Source organism: Anomalospiza imberbis, chromosome 10, assembly GCF_031753505.1.
Source record: "Anomalospiza imberbis isolate Cuckoo-Finch-1a 21T00152 chromosome 10, ASM3175350v1, whole genome shotgun sequence".
Taxonomy (NCBI): domain Eukaryota; kingdom Metazoa; phylum Chordata; class Aves; order Passeriformes; family Viduidae; genus Anomalospiza; species Anomalospiza imberbis.
The window spans coordinates 23,529,041-23,553,772 of NC_089690.1; the positions used below are offsets into that span (position 1 = coordinate 23,529,041).

General features: G+C 40.7%; 1 protein-coding gene across 7 annotated transcripts in view; it reads right to left on the reverse strand.

Annotated features, from left to right (window-relative positions):
* Positions 1-24,732, reverse strand: part of CLSTN2 (calsyntenin 2) — a 324,249-nt gene that overhangs the window by 51,582 nt on the left and 247,935 nt on the right. For all 7 annotated transcript variants that reach the window (XM_068201285.1, XM_068201287.1, XM_068201292.1 and 4 more), the window contains exons 5-8: positions 23,475-23,624; positions 11,058-11,243; positions 6,210-6,458; positions 5,585-5,706 (exon numbers count right to left, since the gene is read on the reverse strand). In XM_068201285.1, coding sequence (XP_068057386.1) covers positions 5,585-5,706; positions 6,210-6,458; positions 11,058-11,243; positions 23,475-23,624 — 707 coding nt within the window. The remainder of the gene's footprint in view (positions 1-5,584; positions 5,707-6,209; positions 6,459-11,057; positions 11,244-23,474; positions 23,625-24,732) is intronic.

Consider the following 24,732-nt stretch of genomic DNA (forward strand, 5'->3'; position numbering starts at 1 on the left):
CACTGCATTTCACACCAGGCTGCCCTGCAGAAATCAGAAATGCACAAAGGCACACCAATTTGTAGGGAATACTTCAGAGGGGCTCAAGGGGACTTCTGTATGCCATAAAGCAAGTTCTGGACAGCCACTGTGAGTGGTTTGTCAAGATTTTGTTGCTATCAGTGATAGAGCAGTTGCATTAAAAACTTATATTAAGCAAGCTTCTTTCAGTTGGAAACTCAAAGAATATTTTTAGCATTTATCATCACTGGTGACTCATCCTTGTACTACCAAAAGCTGTTTTGAAGCCAGACACTGAATAAATATTTGTCAAAATAGCATTCAAAGGTGGAAAGTAGCAATAAAGTGTGTCAGAATAGACAGGGCTGTAATGGCAGGCAATTAAGGTGCCAGGAATGCCACAAAGACTTTTTAAATCCTGGAATTATTTCATCTCTGTTGCAGAATTAATCATTCATTTATCATTTCTCTCTTACTGGCTCTGTAGGCAAACACCTCCCTGATATGTTTCTGCAGTTTTATTAAAGCTGTATGCATAAAGCAATGCAGGCCTGCATACCAATTTCTAAAGTGTTTAAGAGCATAAGAAACTCTTCTGAGTTTCAAGTAATAAACAAGTAAACTCCGTCATAAAAAAAGGTGACTTCAAATAGAGCATCATGTTGGAAAGGATGGGACTGCCAAGCCTGATGGCTTTTACCTAGGGGATAAATTTCATGCACAGAGATGATGGAAATTTGCAGCCTCCTGTCTCTCTGTGTACCCTTACCCCTCCTGGACTGAGATTATTGTGCACTTTCCATAAGTATTCACTTGTTTTCTCTCTCTCTGAATCTCTCAAGAGGGAGGCCACACACAGCTGTTATTATATGAAGGGTTCTCTTAAAACTGAATGCACACAAATAACAATTCTAAACAATGTTTAACAAACGAGCATTAAAGAACCACTTCCAGGCATAAATCATGTTATTTGATGGAAATATCCAATTTAACTATATTTAAAAAAAAAAGAGTCCAAATACCAAATCAATTTTACTTTAACCTCTTATCATGTAACATAAATTCCTTTGAAAGTCAGTTCCTGCTCTACCATGTCCTTGAGCAGGTGCTGATTTTCAAAAAGGAGCTGGGAGTGAAGTGCTTGATTGTCACAGCTGCTTCCTCCAGGGGAAAGCCCTGGTGTGTGTGTGGCCACTGAAGTGGTGAAGTGCAAACCAAGGCCTTGCCTTGATCCTTCAGCAGCTCCGTACCCACACAGACAAAAAGTACAACATTCAGACTTATCTAAACTTTCCTGTTAGAAAAGGAATTCTTTTGGGGCTTTTTCACAATGAAAAGCACTGCAGGTTAATTCCAGATTATTCAAACAATTTATCTCATCTTAGCAAAGAAACAGTAGCTTTCTGCATGTTTATCTGGTTTTTGCTGACTTAGAATGATTCCACATCATGCACTAGATTCCCTGTTTTTAATGGGATCAACATAAATTTTGCTCGTGGAGTGAAGACTGTTTGTAGAATGATAACATCCTGAAAATAATGTTGCACTGTGAATAAAGTACATGAGAAAATTGTTCATCTCTGTCTCAGATACCTTCTTCCTATAAAAAAAGTGTTGTTATCCTATTGATTTAGGAGAAAAAAATACCTTTTGGCTGTCCTCATATTTGTATGAAAAGTGTAATACCTGTTCTCAACAGTGTGAAATACACCATCCTGTTTAGTGTTAGGTATTCCACTTCCACCAAAGGCTTGAATGACTTGGTTAATCATTCAAACTACAGTTCTGGTTTGGTTCACAGCTTTCTAAGAAAGTCAAAGAAACAGTTTTCATATTTTATATGTTATTCTTAGATGGCCCAAATGCATATTTGGCTACCTAAATAATTCACTTAAAATAACACCTATGGTCCTATTCATTTGAGATAATTAGGTGATAATTTAGATGCCTTTTACTGACTTTGTTAACAAAAAATTTTGTTTTGTTAAGAGTAATTTCTGCCCTTTTTGTAATAAGTTCTTGGGTTTATAAAGCGTCCAATACTTAAAGTATGAGAAAAGAAATTACATAAATGTTGACAAACACATCATGTTATTCAATATAAACTTTTGTATGGGAAACTCAGAAAAAAGGTCATGATCCTGAAACAAAGGAAACACCTGGGCTTACAAGGAAATGGAAATAAAATGAAGGAACCTCCTCTACCTGGGCATCTATTGCAGTTTTTATTACCAGTGCTACAGACCTGACACTGATTTTCTTTAACATTGATCTTTCCATACCTTTTCTTCCAGATTACTGCTAATGGATTCTCTCACAACTAAGACATTTAATTTGCAAAAGGATGAAAGTGGGGAAAATCCCAAACTATCCACACTTCTTTTTTCCCATGTTTCTTATCAATAACAAGGACACCCTCAGTAAAAAGTCTGATGCCTCTGATTATCAGCACCTTTTGCAGAGGTCCTGTGTCAGCAGGTCACTGGTAAAGGCATGTCTGCCCAGGGCTGTGGCACTCTCAGGTCATGGATCAGTGCAGTAAGTGAAAAATTCACCTAGCAAAAGCCATTAATGGAACAAATAGGGCCATATAAACTGAAAGCCATACTGGAAACAAATCCTTCGGTTTATGAACTGACTTAAAGACACAATCTTCCCAGAGCTAACCTGGCAGACACTGTCATGTGGAGCTTCCAGACACTTCTTGTGCAAGGCAGTCATGGTGTTGAGAGGCTCCAGATGCACTGCTCAGGTGCAGCTGTGTAAAATGTTCCATGGATCCCTGTATCCAGACAGGGACGGAGCCTGCAGCTAAGGTGTGTGCCAAACTCACCCACCACAGAAATGAGATCTAGACAATTCAATTAAACTTAGTCAGTGCCCTGAAAGAATGAGGAGTCTCTTGGAGTAGATAGAGCCCAGAGCAGCTGGTATCATAAATTTTACTGTTCTGCAGTGAGAGTGATAAATGATTTCACCAGTTCAAGCTTCACCCTCTTCCAAGGTCACTGGATACCTCTCAGCAAAAACAATCTCTGGATTGTTGCACTCATAAAGTGAGCTCAGCAATAAAGTTCTCTGCCACATTTTCCTCTGCTCTGGCTGTGGCTGGGACCAAGCCCTGTAGGGTCTTGCAGAGTCATTTCTGCCCTGTCCTGTCTGCAGAGCCCTGTCCCACAGGGCAGGTGGGGGAACAAGGAGAGCAGCTGGGCACTGCTCCATTCCCAGGCTCTTCTTAACAAAACAACAGCAGGGAATCAGAGGGTTTGCCACTACAGAATAAACTGTTCTGAAGGTGAGATTTCCAGAGGTATGTCAGTGACTAAATATGCAAATAATCAAATTAATCCACTCCTGAAAGTCTAGCCCAGCTTCTTTTCATATTCAGTAGGACCCTAACTTGTTTTATGATGTGGTCTTAAAATATCTTGTGCTTTCTAAGATAGACCACTCTGGGTATGCAGTTAGAAGAAGGCATCATTTTACTACATTATAGTGACAATTTCTCACTGCCTTGTCTTCAAAACCATGCAAGTTCCCTCCTGGCCCATTATTCACATATGTTTTATTTTCAGTTTCTTTTAATTTACTCTACCATATAGGCCAGATGGAGCATGAAGAAGAGATAAAGCAGCAATTTTTATGAGGTCCTTTCATGACAAAACTTACAACAGTATCACCTTGACAATATAAATCTATCTTCATGGAAATCTGGGCACACAACCCATAACAAATTTTATTTACACTTTAATCTTACTTTCTTTTTCACCTATAAACAACAGCTGAAAATATACTGTGGAAATCAATTGACAGCAGCCGAATGAAAGGAAATTAATCAAGTGACCTAAAAAATATTTTCTGTCTCTAGTTTACATCATGTAGGAGTTTTCAGTTGTAGTTAGGAAGGTATATGGCTAAGTTACAAGAGTCACACACAAATTTCATTTATTGAGAGGACATTGGTTCTCTCTCATTTTAAGGATATAGAAGTTGACTGCACTCAATTTTCAAAATCAAAATACTTCCCAAAAACTTTCCATTATCATTAATTAGATGCTTAGTACCGAGTTTAGATGTACAAGTCCATCTTCAGCACTCACAACAGCCTTATCTGAGAGGATATCAGTTACTCCTGACTTGCAATTGTCAGTATGATTTGATTTCAATTTATTTTGAGACACTAAAATTTTATATCGAGTACAGCACAAACTGATTCCAGACTGGTTAGTGTAAATGCAAAGCGAGCGCTATGATCACCACAGGCTTTCTTACCACACTCATCTCATTAACATGATGGAGATCTCATTTTTATATAAATTTAGAAGGTGAATTAGAAAAGTAAACATTCCTATAGCTACATTTTCCACGGCATATTTTGGACTCAAAGATAAGAAACTTGCTTTGAAAAAAATAATATGTTGCTGAAGTCTGTCTTCTTTCATCCAAATGATGCTTATCCTGCCTAGAATGAGTAAGTCTATGAAAGGCAACTCTTATCTCTTTAATAATAATTTTCTTGCAACAGATGCTTAATAATAAGGCAAAATTACATACAGCACAGCAGATAAAAGAAAAGGTCTGCAGATAGGATTTACAATATAATAGAAGTGCCTTTCTATCTATCAGCATACTCTTAACCAAAGAGGTTTCCATCACTCCCATTGTGCTGATAAAGCAGGTTTTTTTAAAAATTATAAATGGAAAACATTTTGGGAACTATATGCAATATCACATCTCTCTCCACTGCCAAAGGATATAAACCTCTACTTACAAAGTTAACGTATTTGTCTCTTTTTATGTGAATCCTAATTAGAGTTGCAACAGCTACAAGTTGCAGTGTAATTGCAAGAGATTCTGGACAGACTCCGGGCAGATTCTGGACAGCTGCTCTGGGATCTGGGTGGTTCCCTGTGCTGTCTAAAGAGCTGAGGAAGAGGGATCTGGGATCTGGGTGGTTCCCTGTGCTGTCTAAAGGACTGAGGAAGAGGGATCCGGGATGTGCAATGTGGGGTCTGGGATCTGGATGGTTCCTTGTGCTGTCTAAAGAGCTGAGGAAGAGGGATCAGGGATGTGTGATGTGGGGTCTGGGATCTGGATGGTTCCCTGTGCTCTCTAAAGAGCTGAGGAGAAGGGATCTGGGATCTGGATGGTTCCTTGTGCTATCTAAAGAGCTGAAGAAGAGGGATCTGGGATGTGCAGTGTGGGGTCTGGGATCTGGATGGCTCCCTGTGCTGTCTAAAGGGCTGAGGGTTAGGGATGTGGGATCTGGATGGTTCCCTGTGCTGTCTAAAGAGCTGAGGAGGAGGGATCTGGGATCTGGGATATGGATGGTTCCTTGTGCTGTCTAAAGAGCTGAGGAAGAGGGATCTGGGATGTGCAGTGTGGGGTCTGGGATCTGGATGGCTCCCTGTGCTGTCTAAAGGGCTGAGGGTTAGGGATGTGGGATCTGGATGGTTCCCTGTGCTGTCTAAAGAGCTGAGGAGGAGGGATCTGGGATGTGGGATCTGGATGGTTCCCTGTGCAGCCTAAAGGCCCGAGGAGGAAGAAGGGTCCTGGATGACCTTGGGAAGCATGAGGGAGGTACCTGGTCGAGCTTCCAGTGGAACTCGGCGGGGCGGAAGGTGTCGGCCTGGTCGAAGTCCTTGCGCAGCAGGAACACGAGGCGGCAGTTGTGCACGTAGAGCGCGTAGTGGTGCCGGTTCATCTCTGCGGGGGGACACACCTGGCTCAGACACATGCAGCCCTTGGTGTCTGGCAGCCTCACACACTGACAGCACCCAGTCACATCAGAGGAACCCCAAAGAACTGAGTTTTCTCATGGATTGGTATGACTCTTCTTGAATTATGCTATATCAGCTTTGTTCGTGGAATCATCCTGTCCCAGCTAATAAATGAAATCCAAATGCATATTTTGTCTAACTTGTTTCAGTGAAGAATTACAACTGTTTCAATCTAACTAATGAAAAAATATTAAACATAATTTAGTTATGTTATCAGTCAATTCCTGTGAAATTTTGAGCTGTGTTATCCCAGCTGTGTTTGAAATTTAGGTAGTCATCAGGCCCCTCAATAAGCTCTCAAGTCAGCAATGTTTGGAGTGGCACCATCTGAGATTAGTTTTTTCTCAGACCAAATTAAATTAGGAGACATGGCAACACTCTACTGCTGTTGATATTCCCTTCGCACATTTTTTCCATACACAGACTCACCTGTCTTGTCAGAGTTGCAGAGAATAGTCTCCTTCTCAGCTCTTAATCCAGGACTAGGTCCATGTTTCATCCACAGAGTGATGGTGAATTGATCAGTTAAATTTTTTGGGACTATTCCATCTGGGATCTTGGCTCCTTGCTTTCCATCAAATTTAAAAATCATGTCATTGCTATCCATGAGGAGCCCAGCTGTCCAGTTGGTTGTTGTACTGGGAGATGGTAGCAGGTCAATGGCACCTGAGGAAGCTCCTGCAAATTACATGAATAACACAATGAGAGACCAGTGAAAAAGCTGTGAAGGTTAATATAGGCCAGGGTTCTTATTCACACTCTTTAGACTATTTTACTACCCAAACGGTCCTACCAGCCTCCATGCCAAATCACTGAAATGTTATAAAATACCCACCATCATGAACCAGCAAGAGTTTTCTAGATTAAATTTGCTGCACAGAAAACTATAGAAAATAATGTAAAGTTATCTTTCTCAGAAATGTTCATTATTTTCTGAAATTCATTAATGACATTTCTTCAGCTATTTTAAGATCTGCTAAGAGTCAAAACTGATTTTCTGCATTTATCTTCCCTCCCGGACAGCATGAAGGTTTGTGGGGATGATGTGCTGCAAAATACAGCACAGTGGGGATGAATGCAGGACAGGCCCCACAGTAATTCTGGGAGGAATGTCCATTCACAGGGGGGATTCACAACAGCCAGATAATGTCACTCTGGTACATATTTGATGGTTGGAGCTCCATGTGTTCTTTAATGATAGACTGAGATGGAAAACACCGTGGTACCAAGATCTGGTAAAATAGCACAGTTCTTCACAGCTCTGTGTTTGCTTACAGCTTAACAACTTCCAGGCACTATGAAAACCATGCAAGGAGCTACCCAGAGCATTTACCTAACTGGTGAAAGACAACCTGTAGCAGGAAATACAATTCCAAGAGTAAAAAGACAAACAATCTTTAAATTCCTGTTGCTGCCTTGTCAAGTAACAATATGGTGAGCAAACTGTGATGGCATTACAAAATCCCCTGCTAAGGTGTTCTGCCCTCCTTCACTATCCAAGAAGAGATAAAAGATCCCAATTCTCTGCAGGAGTGCAAAAAATTTTAAGCCAAAAGTGTGTAGAATTTTTTCATACAGGCTTTTTTAAAAAGTGTATTTTAGTAATAATTTGGAAATGTTTACCTTATTCTGTAACTGAATGTCTTGGATTCTTCTCCAAAATTTATTACTGCAAAATGAGGCTATTTTGAAGTGATATTTTGAATACCAAACCTAGCACCTACATGTTCATAGTTTGAGCATGGAGACAACGTGTATTTATTTTACAAACTTTAATTCTGGATAATACAGGACACTGCATTTGTGTAACCAGCACCAAGCTTAACAGGTTCTACTTTATCTGCCCATATTTGTATGGAGATTTATGGCTAAGTTTGGAATCTCATCCTGTTATGTGTTTTAATCCTGCCCTGAGAAAAATCATTGGATTATGTGCTTGGGAGATTTGGCTGGAATAAGTCATGCTTTTCCTATCCTAATAAATCCAGCCAGAGTCCCAGACTGCTCTCATGTACAGAGACAGACCTGGAGCAATGCAAACAGGATCTCTCTGGAGGTGTTCCCAGAACAGCCTTATCATGGGATCACTGCTCTTCCAAAATGTAGTGCCTGATGCCCTTTTCTCCCAAAATGCTTCCAGAACAATGCAGGAACTGCTGCATGAAGCTCAGTTTTGGGGTGAGACCCCTGAGGCACCTCTTGCATAAAAAAGTGCTTATTTTCACAAGTGATTTATGCAGTTGGCCCCACCTCCTCTCCCAGTCCTGCACATTTGGGCTCCAAACTCTGTGCCAGGATAAGCATACAGTGATGCTGCTTGCTGAGCTGGACCGGACTGCTGGCTTAGCTGGAAACAAAAAATCCAAGTAACATCCAGCCCAAACTGTCCTTTGTGATCAGATCAACAACTTTCTTTGGGCCTCTTGCAATGCCATACCACCCAGGATAATGGAGAGAGGGCAGGATCGTGGCTGGAGCAGGGCCTTGAGGCTGATAGTGTTTCCCTGTCTCAGTTTCCCATCTGCCACATGTGAGAGTCGGCAAGCCCATTATTTTCTATTTTATCTACATTTAGAGGGAAAGGAGACGGCACCAGAGCCATCTTTACACTGTATTTTAGGCTCCTTAACCTATGTTTATTTTAGTGTGATTTTTTCTGATATGTTTTTGTAGTCCAAATTGTGTCTTTCAGACAGTCTGTACTTTTTATTACTGTACTTTACTGTACTACTGCTGTTACTGTCAGGTAACAAGGTGAAAGAATGCTTTCTAAAATGCTTTGAGGCACAACACGAATAATTCCTTGACTTTAAAATTACTCAAGTGTAATTTATTCATTTTAGCTGCCCACCTTGACCATCCAAGGGAGTGCAAATCTCTGGGTTATTGAAAAGCAGACTTGAACCTTCCATCATATAAATAATGAATTTAAATTCACCCTCCTTAACATCTGCCTTCTCCAGATTTCTAACAAATAAATTAAGAAATGAGCACAGGTTTTATTTAGTAAACTGGATCTTTACTTATACAGAGAGAGCCTTGCATTTTGCATTGTGCAGAGCTGCCTGAGTGCTCAGTTCTGCACTCTCTGCAATCACACCATGCTTCACTGTACAAAAAAATTCAGGGTTTTCATCCTTTTCAAAGGATTTTATCATCCAACCATTAGTTACAGTAAGGTAACGTCTGGGAGAAAAACTGATTTCCAGAAATAATTTAAGCTGCTTTCATAAGACTTCTCTCTGCATTAAGGATGGTAATAAATACTAAAGAGCAAAGTGCAGGCCAGGCTAAATGCAATTCTCATGTAAAGCACATTGTCACTTACAGCCTTTTAATCAAAGTCCTGTTACAAGTTTCTACCATGTCTGCTCTCTATGAAGATATGGAAAACCTGGACCAAAAGAAAAATTCTTTCAGCAGTGAGAATTTTCCCCCTATTTACATACACTCTTACTTCTTTTCTCAAGCGTTTTCCATTTTCTTCCTTCACGGATGTGCTGAGCCAGAGCTGAAGTTCAGCAGGGATGTGTGTCCACTGCTCAGAGCTGCCTGCAGCCACCACAATGGTCCTGGCAGACCTGAGAGCTGCCTGCAATTCCCTTTTCTACTCCAGTGCCAGCAGGTGAGGCAGTCAAGCCACACTCTGCAAACGGAGCCCCTTAGAGTTTGTACAACCTTCCTCAACTAAGGACTTTTACACCAGCTGATGGTACCTCCCTTCAGCCCTACACTTGAAAGGATAATATGGTTGGATATAGCTGCTGTCATCGTTTGATTTCAAGGTAATAATTTCACGGTTTAGGTCTTGTTCACAGTGATCTGCGCTGAGTGACTGTGCCATTTGCAGTTCAGGTCTGTAACAGAACAAAGCAAAGCTCTTTTGGCTGCCAATACAGCCTCTTAGAGGAGGCAAAGATATTTGACTTTAGCTATAACATATTTATTTTTATTAAAATTTTAGTATTTTATGAAATTAAGCCTTGCTCTGCCTCTCAGATTTAATATTACCATGATTAAGATGCATTTTGGGGCAGATGGATTTTCATCTGCTCTTCCAGAGCCCAGCCAGTTGGATAAAGACATAGAATCAGTCATGATTTTTCTGTCATCTTAACTAAGCAATTTTGAACTTGAAAACATTCAGATTTTATGACAATGCTACTATTTCCACTCACCTTTACCCTTTCTTCATCTCCACTGATAACTGATAATTGCAACTGCCAACCATTTTTCCCTGGAAATTGCTTCTCCATTTTTAATAATTTAGTAATGCTGGCTGAAATTTTTCATTTACAAAAATTATTTCCTAAAGGTTAGTGTATTGATCTTAACATATCTGCAGCACTTCTGGGTGGTTATCAGAGCAAAGGCAAGCCCTACACCAGAGCACCCCAAACCAAAATCCACATATTTAAATGGAAAAAATTGTACAATTGCTACTGTATTGTAGCAGACAGAAACCGGGCAAAGAGACAGAGAAGATGAGAATTAATGTCCACACCATCAGAGCTTCAGAGGAGGACTCTAAAGATATGATATTAGAGCAGGAGAGACATCTGATATCAAAAGATGAAGGGATTAATGCGTGGCCACTGCTTTGCCAGATACAGAATCTTAAAGTCTGAAAAAAATACAGCAGTATCTTCAAGTATTTAACCTGCCTTTCAAAATTGACTTCTGCATTTTACATGAAGTTATCAAAAAGGACAAAAAGGGAGGAAAAAATTAGGAAATACTTCTCCACCAGGTCAGCCCTTATCTGAAGTTCATGTTTCTTAAATATTTTTGCTCAAATGATTGCCCAGAATGTCATTTTACTTTTTGTTTGTTTGTCCTCTGGCACAGCACTGAGCAGCAGAACAGAAAGCTGAGTCAGGAGGACTGAAATACAACAGGGAGATTCAATTCCCTTCAAATCCTGTGGTCTTCCTGTGATGGCAAATCTCACTACACTGTCACACCACTATTTGTAGCAGAGGGAAGAAAGATGGAGAAAGAGATGGAATGAGGAAGAAGAAAAAATCAAGAGGGGAACTGGAAAAGGAGAGAAAAAAAATTAAAATAAGGCAGGGAGAAAGCATGAAGTAGAGTGAAAACAAATCGAAAAAGAAGGATGGAGCAGCTGTCAAATATCATCACTCTCTCAATTTTAATTGCTACAATCCAAAGTGAGCCAGCTGAGCTAAATCCAAGTGCTGCATCCTTACAGGTCACAAGGAGCTGGTGCCTTGTCTGCAAAAACATTATTATGTCAACTGAAATCCATATTCATACCACATAATTTCTGCAGGGATTTTTCGGAGTAGGTTTCACGATCACAGCCCTTTCCGATGTAATTGGTCTGCAGTTCAATGGTGGTGTGGATTGAGGACACTGGTCCATCACACGTTTCTAGCTGGATGCTGGGAAACAAGGGTATGCTGCCAGAGCCAGGCCTGTATTCAATCCGTTTGTTCCAGTCTGGAAAAACAAACAAATCAAAAACAAGATCCAATGGTGAGTAAAAAAACAGAGAAGGGCGTTATATAATTTCAAATGACATATTGTTCTCAAAGGACACTGTCTAAGGTAAAAATAAGAGTTTCTGAAGTTGGCATCAATAAGCTACTGTCCTTAAAAAAAACTGGATTTTGGCCCTGTTTTTCTAAGAGTGTCAGGCTCACTTAAGTAACACTACTGCTGGTTGAGTCACACAAGCAGGGGCAACACACATCTCCTGATAAGAAGTGCTAATTGGTGTCTGGAGCTGCTGTGCCCATGTTCCCTGACAGAATACAAGCTGACTCTGCAGGGAGGAGGTGTCTGCTGCACCCAATTTGGTCAGATTTCACAATGTTGTGATAAGAACAAATACCTCCAAAGACCAGGCTACACACATCAAATACAACACCTCTGTACTGCCACTTCTTGTCTTTGAACATCTTCCTAATTTTGTGAAGCACTGATGACAGGAATTTCCAGCTGAAAGGATGACTCCTGCTTCCAGCCAAATCTGACTAATCCGTGTTTATGCTGATGCCTCACAGCCCACAACATTTAAACAATCCCCTGCCTCAGGCAGCCACCTGTTTGTGCCACCCATACCCCCTGTGCTGCTCAGCTGAAGCATTTTAATGTTTGAAATCCAATTAATTGTGGTGTTTGCAACACGCTTCAGAGAAAACCCAAAAAAGCAACAGTAATTACAAACATGTATTTTAGCTGTCTTTACAGCTCACATTTTAATCAAGTCACAGAACGGCTGGAGTTGGAAGGAATCCTCAAAGCTCACTTACTCCATCCCCCTGCCATGGGCAGAGACACCTGCCACTAAACCAGTTTCCTCTAAGTCCCATCCAGCCTGATCTCAGCTTGAGGGATAGGGCATCCACAGCTTCTCTGGCAACCTGTGCCGTGCCTCAGCATCCTTATAGGGGAAAAAAAATTCATATATCCAATCTAAATCCGACTTAAAGCTGTTGCCTCTTGTCCTGTCACTACAGGCCTCAGTAAAATCTTTCTATCCATCTTTCTACTAAGTCCCCTTCAAGCACTGAAGGGCCTCAGTAAGAGCTCCGTGGAGCATTCTCCACACTGAACAACCCCAACTCTCAGTATGTCCTTAAAGGAGAGATGCTCCAGCCTTCTGGCAATGTTCATGGCCCTTCCCCTCATTGCTTAACAAGTTCAGATCTTTCTAGGTGAAAGAAGACTTCATAAATTGAAAAGTTCTAGGTCTTGGCAGTCAACAAAATCCCTGAAAGCAAATGGACAGAGATTTGTTCTAAATATCAGTGGAAGGGAAGACTAATAGTTTTCAACAAATATGTATGTATGCATTTAGTAGGTGAAGGAGTTTGTGCTTTTCAACAGATCTCATTTCAGAAAGCTTGAAAACTGGTGCTCTTTCTCAGGTCTTAAACTGCATTCAATTAAGCATTCACAAGACATCCTGAACATCCATGCAAACACTTTGAAGTGTGAGGAAGTCATTAGTCCAGAGTCCAGGCAACGATTCTACAACCACCGGTCTGCATTTCTGAATTCTCAGATCTTCTTTTTGACATAACCCAATTGGTTTTTACTAAAATCTTTAGGACTAGTACATCATGACTAAGATAACCATGACTGCCTGTACACATATAACTGAGTTACAATTTCAGTTGTAATTTTCATGTAATTCACTCCATTTGTTCCACATTAAGTTAGATTTGATCTACAGTATTGCATAGTTTCTCTGCAATTGTCGGTTTAAACAGTTCCATTAGAATTTCAAGTACCATATATGGGACATCATTACAATAATAGGTTTCTTTTCCCTCTCCATTGCAGAAATTTGAGATTAACACTTTTCCAAAAGAACAAGAGCAACAAATTCTTTGAGGTACTTCAGGTTAAAAAAAAAAAGTAATTTACTGGTTTATGAAAATGAATAATATATAAATTATTGATCTTTATAATCTCTTATTCACCAGTTCAGGCATTGTATTCCTCTACCCCAAAATGAAAATAAAGTCTTATATATATCTGGAACCTTCTGACTATTTCAGCAGCTTTCAGCCATTTCTCAGCTATACCAAATGGACCAGTAGTCATGCAAAATATTCAGCAGTGGATCTGAGATGTGACTGAATTATAAATTGCAAGGTGCCTGAAGCTGCACACTCACCTCAGCTATACAAGGAGTGTCCTATAAAGCTCACATCATATAAAATACCACTGCTCACAAGGAAGAATGATGGGAGGCCTCTGTTTCTGCCACAAGAACTGGAAGAGGTATTTTGTTTCATGCTTGTTTTCAGCTTGGCAGAAGTGGGAATTTGTACCCAGAGATCATAAACCCTGCACCTCTCTAAATCACTCACATTTATCTCAGTTCTAAATTGTAAAACATCAACCAGACTTGAACCAGTGTCTTTGTACCTTGGTCCACTGCATCACCACAGACCAATCCTCATCCTAAACTGCACCAGCACTGACTTCACTGACTTAGTGCAGATTTAGGAATTCCACCAAGAAGTCCCTCTCCATGCCAAAGGCATTTCCAGGCAGGTGTGAGGCAACACTGGAGCAGGTTACAATCCTGTGATGGCAGAACTGTCTCTAAAGGCAGCAACAGCTCTGATAAAAAACAACTGGCTTATTTCCATAGAACCTGCCCCCAAGCACTTAGCTCCCAGAGCTGTGAAGCTGAGGCCAGCACCCTCTGCATCTCACCACCAGTGCAGGCAGCAGCCCTGGGAAGTGCACAGAGCTGGAACAAGCAACAATAAGTGGCAGTAACAGTGTGAAGAAATTATTGTGGCAGTAACCCAAGTCCTTAATTTAATTTTGAAAGGGTGAATATCATTATTTTGCTCTCTCCCAGAAGAACATCCCACATTGGACTTAGTCAAAAGATCAGCACCTTCCCTTCAGGAATGTGGTGGCACTTTTTCATTTCCTCTGGAGTGACTCAGAGGAAGTCTTATGTAACCTGATTCTGCAAAAGCCTCTGAATTTAGGTATTTTCTAGATATGTTCAGATACATAACCCCACCTGAACTGGCAGGCTGCACTTAGATTATTTAAACCAAACCAACACAGCTCCTGCTTTGACACAAACCTGACCCAAGTCCTGCTACAACACCACGTTACACGGCAAAATTAGGAAAGTAAATGCTGTCAGGGTAGAAGACTAATCCCAGGGGGAAAGTCTGAATAAAACTAGCACTGTTTAGTCCTGCAGCCACTGTTTTGATTTTATAATTCAGCAGGCTTTTGCTTGCTTGCCACTTGTAGGTAGCATAAAGCTGCTCCAGAAAATGCAACACAGCCCCAGCTGGGTTATCCCTACAATTCAAGTGTAAATATCACCATGTCAAGCTTGTGGTTCAGATTTCATCAATTATAAAGTAGCTTATGTAAACATGGATCTTGATCACTGAGATACTCAAATGATCCCAAGATCAAAATGGATCAAACTTCAGTGACAGTGTGAGCCTTTAAAAGTAAATCCCAATGCACTAAACACATTTTCCTTTTAACAACAGATGGATAATGTCAAGACGTTCCTTGATCTCTAAACTTAAGGTTTTCTGTACTGTCTTTGTGATCCATGTTTTATATTTTAATTAATTTCTAATTCTAGATGACACTGAGGGATTTAATCTGATTTTTTTTCCTTGAAGGAGATCATGCAGAGGAGGTATGATGTGGTTCACGTCTCCTACATGTGTGTGGCCATAGGCTTTGATTCCATTTCACAGTGTTAAAAATTATGGCAATGTAATTAAAGATAATTGTGACAAAATGAAATACAAAACTTCTCTCCTGCTGCACTGAAGATATGCATCTTGGCAGCTAAATGTAAGATAAAATGTATGTGGTGCCGTTAGTGAGTCTCTGCAGCATCCCTATATAATTGCTGGAACAGAAGGTTCCCAGAGCAGTGTAATTGGTATCTCTTTGGTTTCCTCTGCAGCATCCTCACATCTATGCTGTTTATGTAGGCTAGAGACTTGGCTAAAGGTTACTCTGGTGCCTTTTTTATGTGAAATAAGATGAGTGACTTGTTAAGGAAATGATAATCAGGTCTTACTCAGGTAAAGGGTTTCCACAGCAAAGAGAAAACTCAAACTGATGTCCAAAGCTCTGCTGGTTTGCTAAGAGATATAAGTGCATATCTCAAAGCATAAACAAACATTCATATACACCTTTTCTTTGTGCAGCATGTTGATAGTTTTAAAAAGACAAGCAAAAAAAGAGACAGAAATTTGTGCTTAGTACAAAGCACAGATGGCTGCTGCAGGAGCTGGTGAACCCCATGGAGTAACTGTTGTGCTTGACCTACTGACACTGAATATTCCATCAAATGATAAAGTACCCAGATCTAACAGTGCCTAATTATGTGACATAAGCATATAAGAACCTAAAAACCATGAAACAGCATGGGGTAAGCTATTGTTTGTTGTGAGATTGCATTTGAATAATGAATTTCCCATAGTGTCAGAGCCCCAAGGGCACTAATAAGCCCTAATGAACCTCCACAAGCTTCACCTGTGGCCTCCACTTGCCCTGCATGGGCCTGGAGCTCTGTTTAAGCTCAGCCCCATCAGACTGGGCTGCAGGTGCTGGTCTGTCAGTCACAGCATCTCTGGATCCAGGAGCCAGTCCAGGGCTTGCTGCTCTGGCTGGACAGAGCCTCAGCACTGTGGACCTGCTCAGTGGCCTGATCCCAACCCTCATCCATGGTTCCCTCATCCATGGATCCCAACCCTCATCCGTGGATCCCTCCTCCATGGATCCCAACCCTCATCCGTGGATCCCTCCTCCATGGATCCCAACCCTCCTCCATGGATCCCTCCTCCATGGATCCCAACCCTCCTCCATGGATCCCTCCTCCATGGATCCCAACCCTCCTCCATGGATCCCTCATCCATGGATCCCAACCCTCATCCGTGGATCCCTCCTCCATGGATCCCAACCCTCCTCCATGGATCCCTCCTCCATGGATCCCAACCCTCCTCCGTGGATCCCTCATCCATGGATCCCAACCCTCCTCCATGGATCCCTCATCCATGGATCCCAACCCTCACCCGTGGATCCCTCATCCATGGATCCCAACCCTCATCCGTGGATCCCTCATCCATGGATCCCAACCCTCCTCCATGGATCCCTCATCCATGGATCCCAACCCTCCTCCGTGGATCCCTCATCCATGGATCCCAACCCTCATCCGTGGATCCCTCATCCATGGATCCCAACCCTCATCCGTGGATCCCTCCTCCATGGATCCCAACCCTCCTCCGTGGATCCCTCATCCATGGATCCCAACCCTCCTCCGTGGATCCCTCATCCATGGATCCCAACCCTCATCCGTGGATCCCTCATCCATGGATCCCAACCCTCCTCCGTGGATCCCTCATCCATGGATCCCAACCCTCCTCCATGGATCCCAACCCTCCTCCATGGATCCCTCATCCATGGATCCCAACCCTCCTCCGTGGATCCCTGTTTGCAGAGATCCACAGTTTGCAGTTAGCTTGTTAGCTGCCAAATAAATCTGGCCATATCCAACCTTCAACCTCGGCCAGCCTAGAGGTAGAACAGGTCCTCAGAAGAAGCAGGGATAGGCTGGATTCAAGTCTGCACAGGGACTTCACTTAACACATTCCATCCTAAGCTGCAGACATCTCACTGGTCAGGGAGCTGGGCTGTGTGGGGATCAGAGCAATCAGCAGCTGAGACTGGGGTGTTTCAAACCCCCTGCATAAACTAGGTTTGAACAATAAAGCTCGTGGTTTTCGCATGAAGCTCTGAGGTGTGCGTGTGTCGTTCCTGTCTCCAACCACCGACCCCACGGAACATGCAGCCCCTCACATAATAGATCCCCCTCCTGGGACATGCCTCCTCCCCAGGAGGGGGGATCTGGCATCTTGGCTGAGCCAGGCCCCTTCTCTGGGTCTGCCCTGCTCCCCTCAGCAGGGTCAGGGCTTGGCCCTGGGTGACAAATACATCAATCACCCCACCCTGCCAGCTCTGTTGTTACAATTGGCTCTCTGCTTGTTTTTCTTAAGGAAATAGCCTTCTTCTTGCCAGGTTTGAGTTGGTCACAGGCTTCTAATGTCTCTGCTGGAGAGTCTGCAAAGTGCTTCTCAGATTCTCAAGGACAGACTCTGAAACACTGCATGGAGTAGTTACCCAAATCAATGAATTGAGTATCATAACTCATGTGGAAAGCCTTAAATTTTTCAGCCCAAGGTCTAAGAATATGTGGCAGTATTTACATGCAGAGAAAAAAAAATCATAAGGAAAAGCTTCAAACCTAACTGGATACCCCGCAGTGCTCTAACTTTTGGGCAGAGGAGATGTTAATGATACGATGCTGTCAGCTGCATCTCAGAGATAAGAAACTTCTCAATGAAATGATAATTGCTCCAGTACAGCTCAGGAGGATCTTGCAGTGAAAATTCAAAAAAGAAATTACTAGTTTTGTAGTTGCAAATACAGTTATCGTCCACAGAGTTACATGGAAATAAAAATCTAGTCAATTAGGTCTAAAATGAATGGGGGGTTTGTATCACTTAAGATGGAAAAGACTGGCTTCAGCATTTCAGTCCTCACAGATAAGCAGAACAGCCTGCAGAGAGGAAAATAATGGGTTACTCTGCAAATGTGAAGCTCATGGTACACAGGGAGCTAACAGGTAATGATCCCTGTGAGTCTGCCTTGGGAGTGTTATTTGATATTTCCATTTACAGTCCTGGCACAAGACCAGGACCATGTTAGTTACTGCTGCCAGTGAAGGGAAAGGAGGGCAGCGCCACACTAGAAGTCAGTCTAGAAAGAAGATATCCTAAGCACAGAATAAGATGACCTTAAGGACTGGTGTTACAGAAATAGTGCTTAGTAATGATACAAAGTGCTCAGGAATTTCAGCAAACTTCTGAGAAATCACTGAAAAACAACAAATGGAAAAAGAGCTGATTTTATTAAGACAAGAAAGTATTTCCACAGACAACCAGTCTGATATGGCCAGGCAAAAGCAAGGCAGTCCTGGAATATATAAAGCACTGTTTTCAGTAAGAGGCCATGGTAAAAAGAAACATGGAAGGACCTGGAGTGCTCAGGGAAGATGTACTTAACTATAATGCAGACACAGAATTTACTAAAGAGAGCATATCTGAAAAAATAGATTATGAACAGGTGTGACTGCTTTCTCTGAGTATGTCTGGTAGTCAAAGCAAAGTAAAAACAACATAGATACAAGCAAAAAAACAAATACGAACTTACGTAAATTTTAAGTTCAAAACTCGGTAGTACTCAGGAGTTCAGTCAATTTTCAAATGTTTAGAGTGGTTATTTAGAATGGGTATTTTACTAAAATGCTGCCATTCAAGTTAACAGCTTGTAAGTATTTTATCCTGATTACCCTGGTTGAAGGATATGTGGCTAATGCATGCACAGCAGTGCCAAGCCTAGCCTGGCTAAAGACTCCCTGCTTCAAAATAAATTTCATTTATAAAAATATGGGTGAATATCTTGCAGCTAAGACAACACAAGGAAGTTGTTTTTAGCTGCTAGGTGTGTGCACAAGAGTAATGCAAATTGATTTATGTTTAGTGCAGAAATTACTTGGCCCTTTTAAATTGTTCTGGAAGACTGAGAACATTACCCTCATCAGCAAGGTTTCTGCACTTGACCAGCCTCCTCCAAATAGTCAATTGCCTTAGCAATCATATTCCTCCTTGTTAAAAGCATTAGCAGAATGAAAGGCAATATGGTTTTGATTTTCTTCAGTAACTGGATCTTACTAGAAAGACCCCATGAAAACCATTCTGAAGTCACTCAGCAGCTACTGCAAACAGCATCTCTGAGGAATATTGACTCAGAAGTGATGTTAGATCACTCTGCTACTGAAATGGAAGGTCCTGCCTTCTTTGTACAAAAGGATTTTATTTCAGCAGGAAGAGCAATCTGATCTGACTGCACACAATGCCTATTCAACCTTAAAGAGGTGCTAGGAATGTGCCTTTAGGTGATAGCAAGGGCCCAGGTCACCTTAGTGAGCCTGACATGCCTTAGGAAGGAAATTATATGCACTATCCACCTTTTATATATACTAACCACCTTTTTAGAATATCTTTATAATCGATTAGGTGAATAAACAAAGAGAAGCTTTTATTTCAAAACTATTTTTAAGCCAACACTATGTAAAAGTAATTGAATTTTTCAGGACTATCTCTTTTGAGATGAATTTTTAAAGAACTTCAACCTTATTCTCTTTCTTGGGTAGTTGGGTGTGGGCACATATGGGTTCACAGACCTTGGAAGAGAAATACAAGAAATCTTTTCAGACTGGTAAAGCACTTGAGGCTGGATGCTGTGAAATCCTGTTTTCTATTTGGAGTCCTAATTGTTCAACTGCAGGTTAGTCACCATTGCCCATGCAAGGCCATATGAAATTTGGCATGGAGAAAGTCTCCTTTCATAGATAGTGCATATCAGGGATAAAATGTGACTTTTGAGTTTTGGACTGTTGTCTTTGCTCGACACTCATCTCCCCAGAAAGCACAGTCAGTCTTTCCTGTTGTGAGCTCTCTGACACTTTCCCAGGGTATTCAGTTGGTTGCTTCAGAGAAGTTTTTTTCTTCTAATAACTATTTTCTGTCTGAAATCAATTGCATTTTAGGGAGCAACTGCACTTGTGGTTTAATTGTCAGTAATTGAGCAGACCTCTGAAAATCTCAAATCATATTTTTCAAGTTTTCGGGTCCATGATTCTGCCCTTTTTTTTTGAGGATAAACTCTTTTTCTCTACACACAGTACACTGGTCACCAGAGAGCCTGGTATAGGAATAATTGTTTTCAATTTTTTACTATCTTGAATCTTTCAGCACATTGGGTTATATTTGATTTCCATCTGTAATCCCACTATGGGGGGACAGTAACAGTTTCGTGAAAACTCTTCCTGAAAGTAACAGAAATGTGACAAAAGATTACAATACCATAAATGAGCTAAAGGAAAACTGGTCTAGATTACAGGATTTTGTCTTACTTCACCTCATGCTATTTAATGAAAATACTTTATGGATATTTAGTACTGGGGTGCCACAAGTCTCTCCACCTTCTTTGAATAAGGAAGATGTAATTTTACAGAAATCAGTATTTGTGACATTAAAACAACTGCAGTGAAAGGAACCCCACTGAAAGTGAATGCGCAGGAAGAAGTGTAGTGTGAGCTTTGTGTCCTCTGAACTGAGCCCTGGAGGGAGGTATTGAAGGTAACAGGTTTTTGCTTGGGATGGAACCCCATATTGTGTTTAAAAATGTTTCAAACCAAAAATCAAAGAATCTTTGACTGCAGATTGAGCCATTGTGATGTTAGGAGTACTGTCATCATCCAGCTTTTCTTGGTAATGCAGTCCTTTACCTACCTGGCAGAACAGATCACTCCACTGTTTGGAAATCACGGACATGAAAACACAGCTGGTATGAAGAGATTTTGTAGCTCAGCTCTACAAGTCACCTGACAAAACTTGCTAAGGAGAATTTCCAATTAAAATAACTGATTAGGAATTAATTAATCTCATTGATTTACACTTTTAGCTTGCTCAGGATACAAATAACACTCCAGAGTGGTCTGCTCAGAAAGCAGATGTCAGCTTGGGTCAAGTTTGTTTCTAGAGTAGCCTCTGAATAGAGAGGAGGCTTTTTTGCTGAAAATGTCTGTATGGGAATCTGGCCATTAGTGTATTAATGCCCGTCATCAGCGAGCAGGGAAGCAGCTCCTGAATTTAATGAAGACTTCAATGATGTTAGCACAAGGAAATATTGATTAAAGGAAAGCACCTTGGCTTGTGGAGCCTTATTTTTCTTTGCCACACATCAGTCACATGCTGTTGGCCTCAAGAGACAGGAATAATTTTGAATTGTTTTACATCAGCCTGTTCTTCCCTGTCCCAGCCCTGCAACCTGCTGAAGGTTATCTGAAGGGCATCTACACTGAAATTTGCCGCAATAAAATTTTTGATACTGAAGTTGCATTAGACTACTCCAGTCTCTATTCATGATAGTTACATAAACAAGTGCACAGTATTTCAAATTACAAAAGCCATTAACTTTTAGGAACTAAGTGCCAATGCCATAAATTGAAAATCCAAGTATTTATTTGTTCAGGATGACACTGAAGAACAAGAAAAAAAATCACGCATTTTACCAACATCTCTATTATAACCAAAGACTCAGAATATTCCTCTTTTCTGTCAAAAAACCTCCCAGTATTTTACTTCCTGAAGTCATTCAATCTTTACAAATATAGTATTATTTCAAAGAAGATGGAGCAAAGCTGCTGGTTGCCCCTTTGTCAGGAGGTCACAGAGCAACAGACACAGGGAACAAAGAACACTATAAATATCTTCCCTTTCTAGTCTCCAGATTTCCTCTTTAACTACCAGAAATACTCTTGGAAAGTTTTACTTATTTGATCTTATTTTTTTTCCCTAGAAACAGGTGATTTTTACTGGCTCAAACTGGAAAACAGCATCACCTACATGAATTTCTCCACCTTTAAAAATAAATAGGTATAAAAAAATCTCTTTAAGAGAAATATATAAATTTCTGGAAGTATTATGTTGTAGCTCGTTTTCAAATTACAATTAATGAATTAATAATAATTAAGCACTGCAGCCCTATCTACTCAATTGTTTACTTAAAGACCTTCTACCCCGAGTAGGAGACATCCCCTTGCATTTTGTGCTCCTTGACCTGGGGATGTGCCAGGGAGGTGAAGTCATGTGTTTGAGAGATGGAAAGGTACAAATAACACAAACAAAGCATCAAACCCTCCCCCCAAACCCTGACCAAACCTGTTTGAAGTTGTTCCTTTTCCTTTATTGGCTGCCTAGTGTCTAAACCCACATGATGGAACCAGTAACAACCATAACAACCACATGAACTGTGAAATAACACTGGGCAATAGAAATACACCATTACCACCTTTGCAAATCTTATTCAATCAATAAAATACCTGAATAAAAAAAATACAGAAATGGAAAAAATATTCATCAATTATACCCATTTTAATACAAATCTCAAGCTAATTTGGGGATACTTAATTTATCTAAGATAACTCCATAAAATGGAAACAGAACATTTCTCCAGTGTAAAGAGACCATAATAGTTTTATAGAATAAAATTATTTGAACAGGAAGATTAGTTAGAAAATGTGGAAATAGTTCATAGGTATTGTGGTTTTTTTCAATAAAAATGTTCTTCAAATACTTAGGTCCTAGTACATCTCAAGAAACTGAAACGTGGCTCTGTTCCAAGTGAGGGCTGTGGAAATAGAATCCTGCTATTGCAAACATTTCATGACTAGCTCCTCTAGACCAGAGCTTCTCATTTCCCAAAGAAAACTTTTTTTTCTTCTAAATGTCAACCTGCAAATTTACCTTTAAGTACAACAGCCAAACTGATTTTTTCCTTCTCAATCATTATGCTTAAAAATTACAGTTATGAAGGTCAAGTTAGTCCTGAATGACACCTGCATAACGTGGTCACACCCAATTCATTTGTCTGTAATCCAGCCCTCTTTTCCATCTTAATTCCTTACAATTAGAGGCACATCTATCTTCCCTGTACATTGTCAGATGGGGTTTTCTCCATTTCAGGCAGGGTATAGATCCTTACAGCCTTCTTAGAAAATCAAATTGATTCCTACCTAAATGTCTCAATATCAAGACAGCAATAAGCTTTAAAGATGCTTTTGCCTTGGCTCCTGTATGCCACAAAAGCCAGTCCTGAACCTCAAACAAGATAACTTGAACAGCTCACATGGCAGAAGTACCTTGCCATGGTGGCTTCAAAAATGCTCTTTTAAGGAATGGTGGGACAATGGCAAATCAGCATCATTTTTTTAAACCTTCCAGAATATTCTTATAAGATAACTTATTAGGCTCATAAGATAACTTATTAGAGTAGAAATTAGTCTTACTTCTTTTTGTCTGGTCTGTTCTTTGTTCTGCCTAGAGAAGAAGCATGGCAAATGGAAGCAAACATGGGATTTTCATCCACTTTGTTAGCAGGCTTGGAATGAGGCAGAAAAAATATCAGCAGTTTTCCACACCAGTGCAACAAGCACCCTAATTTCCTTACTTCGAGGTAGAGGAAAAACACCAAAGGAAAGAGATTTAAATAAAGAATTAAAATAGAAAAGCTATTCAAACTTACCTTGCCAGCCTGGTTTGCACACGGGTTTGACATTAACTCGTACCAAGACATCCTCTGTTGCATGCTTTTGCCCACAGTCAAAAGCTGTGACCATTATCTCATACTGGTGCTGTTTATCATAGCTCAGTTTCTCGGTGTTCCTGATATTACCTAGAGGATCAACACAAGAAAACATTCAGAGATTCATTCTTGGCTTAGCATCCACATACTGCAACATCTGGGTCGTGGTTCATCAGGTGCTTTGTGACTTTGAGCTCTTTGAAGCACACAGGACAGGCAGAGGCAGGACATTCTGAGGAATAGGATTTTCTTTCAAACAGCAGCGACATAAGAAGCTTGTAGGAAAATATAAGATGGGAGTGATATAATGTGTGCATGGCTCTATCAGAAAACATCTGTTTAACAACACTTTCTAAAGTAAGATGGTAAAAGTAATTAGCAGTTACATCTTGGCATGTGCAATGAGTAGGTGCACTCTCCTTTTCCACATTTGCCACAATACATGGCTTTAACAGGATCCACTACTGAACCCAAGTTGTTTTCTCAAAAGCAATTACCCTGTAGGTGAGAGACATTTTAAAAATAGGAAAAGCCCTACAATCACCTCCTGCATTACAGTGTTTAGCAGTATTTGATAGGGCAGCACAGAGTTAATCACATGCAAAATAAAACCCAGCAACAACAGGGTTTATCTGCTGAACCTGACACACATACAAAGGTAACAAATTGCCTGCTTTGGGAACAAAGACATCAGAATTTTCAGAAGGAAAAGGAAAGATCTTTCTCTGAATAGTTCCTGGAGGACTGGGAGAGCACTATGCAAAATATATAGGTTTTCTATTAACAAGTTCAGCATTTTAATTCTGTCCATTTCCACTGAAATTTACTTTTTTCACAAGATGAAACTTCATCCTGTTTAATTCATTTCATGCTTTTGCTTTTGCAGGTCTGTTTGGTTTACCATCTCTTTGAATGAGGGTTTTTGTTCTAGAATTCAAGGAACAAACTTACTCTGCAGCAGTGCTACATGTAATATCTGCTTGCAAGCAAGGATCAGTAAAATCCTTGCTTGCTAAGCAGATTTTTAGCATAAATAATTGGGCTAAATTTGAAATGGGCAGCCCCCATACCCTGGAACTTAGATGCAGTGAACCGATCCCTACAGGTGCTGGCCAAAGTCTCTTTTGTTAGGCACAAAACGTTAGGTTTGGTTTGAGCATTTGGGTTTCATTTTCTTTTTTCTTTTCACTCAAGTGAG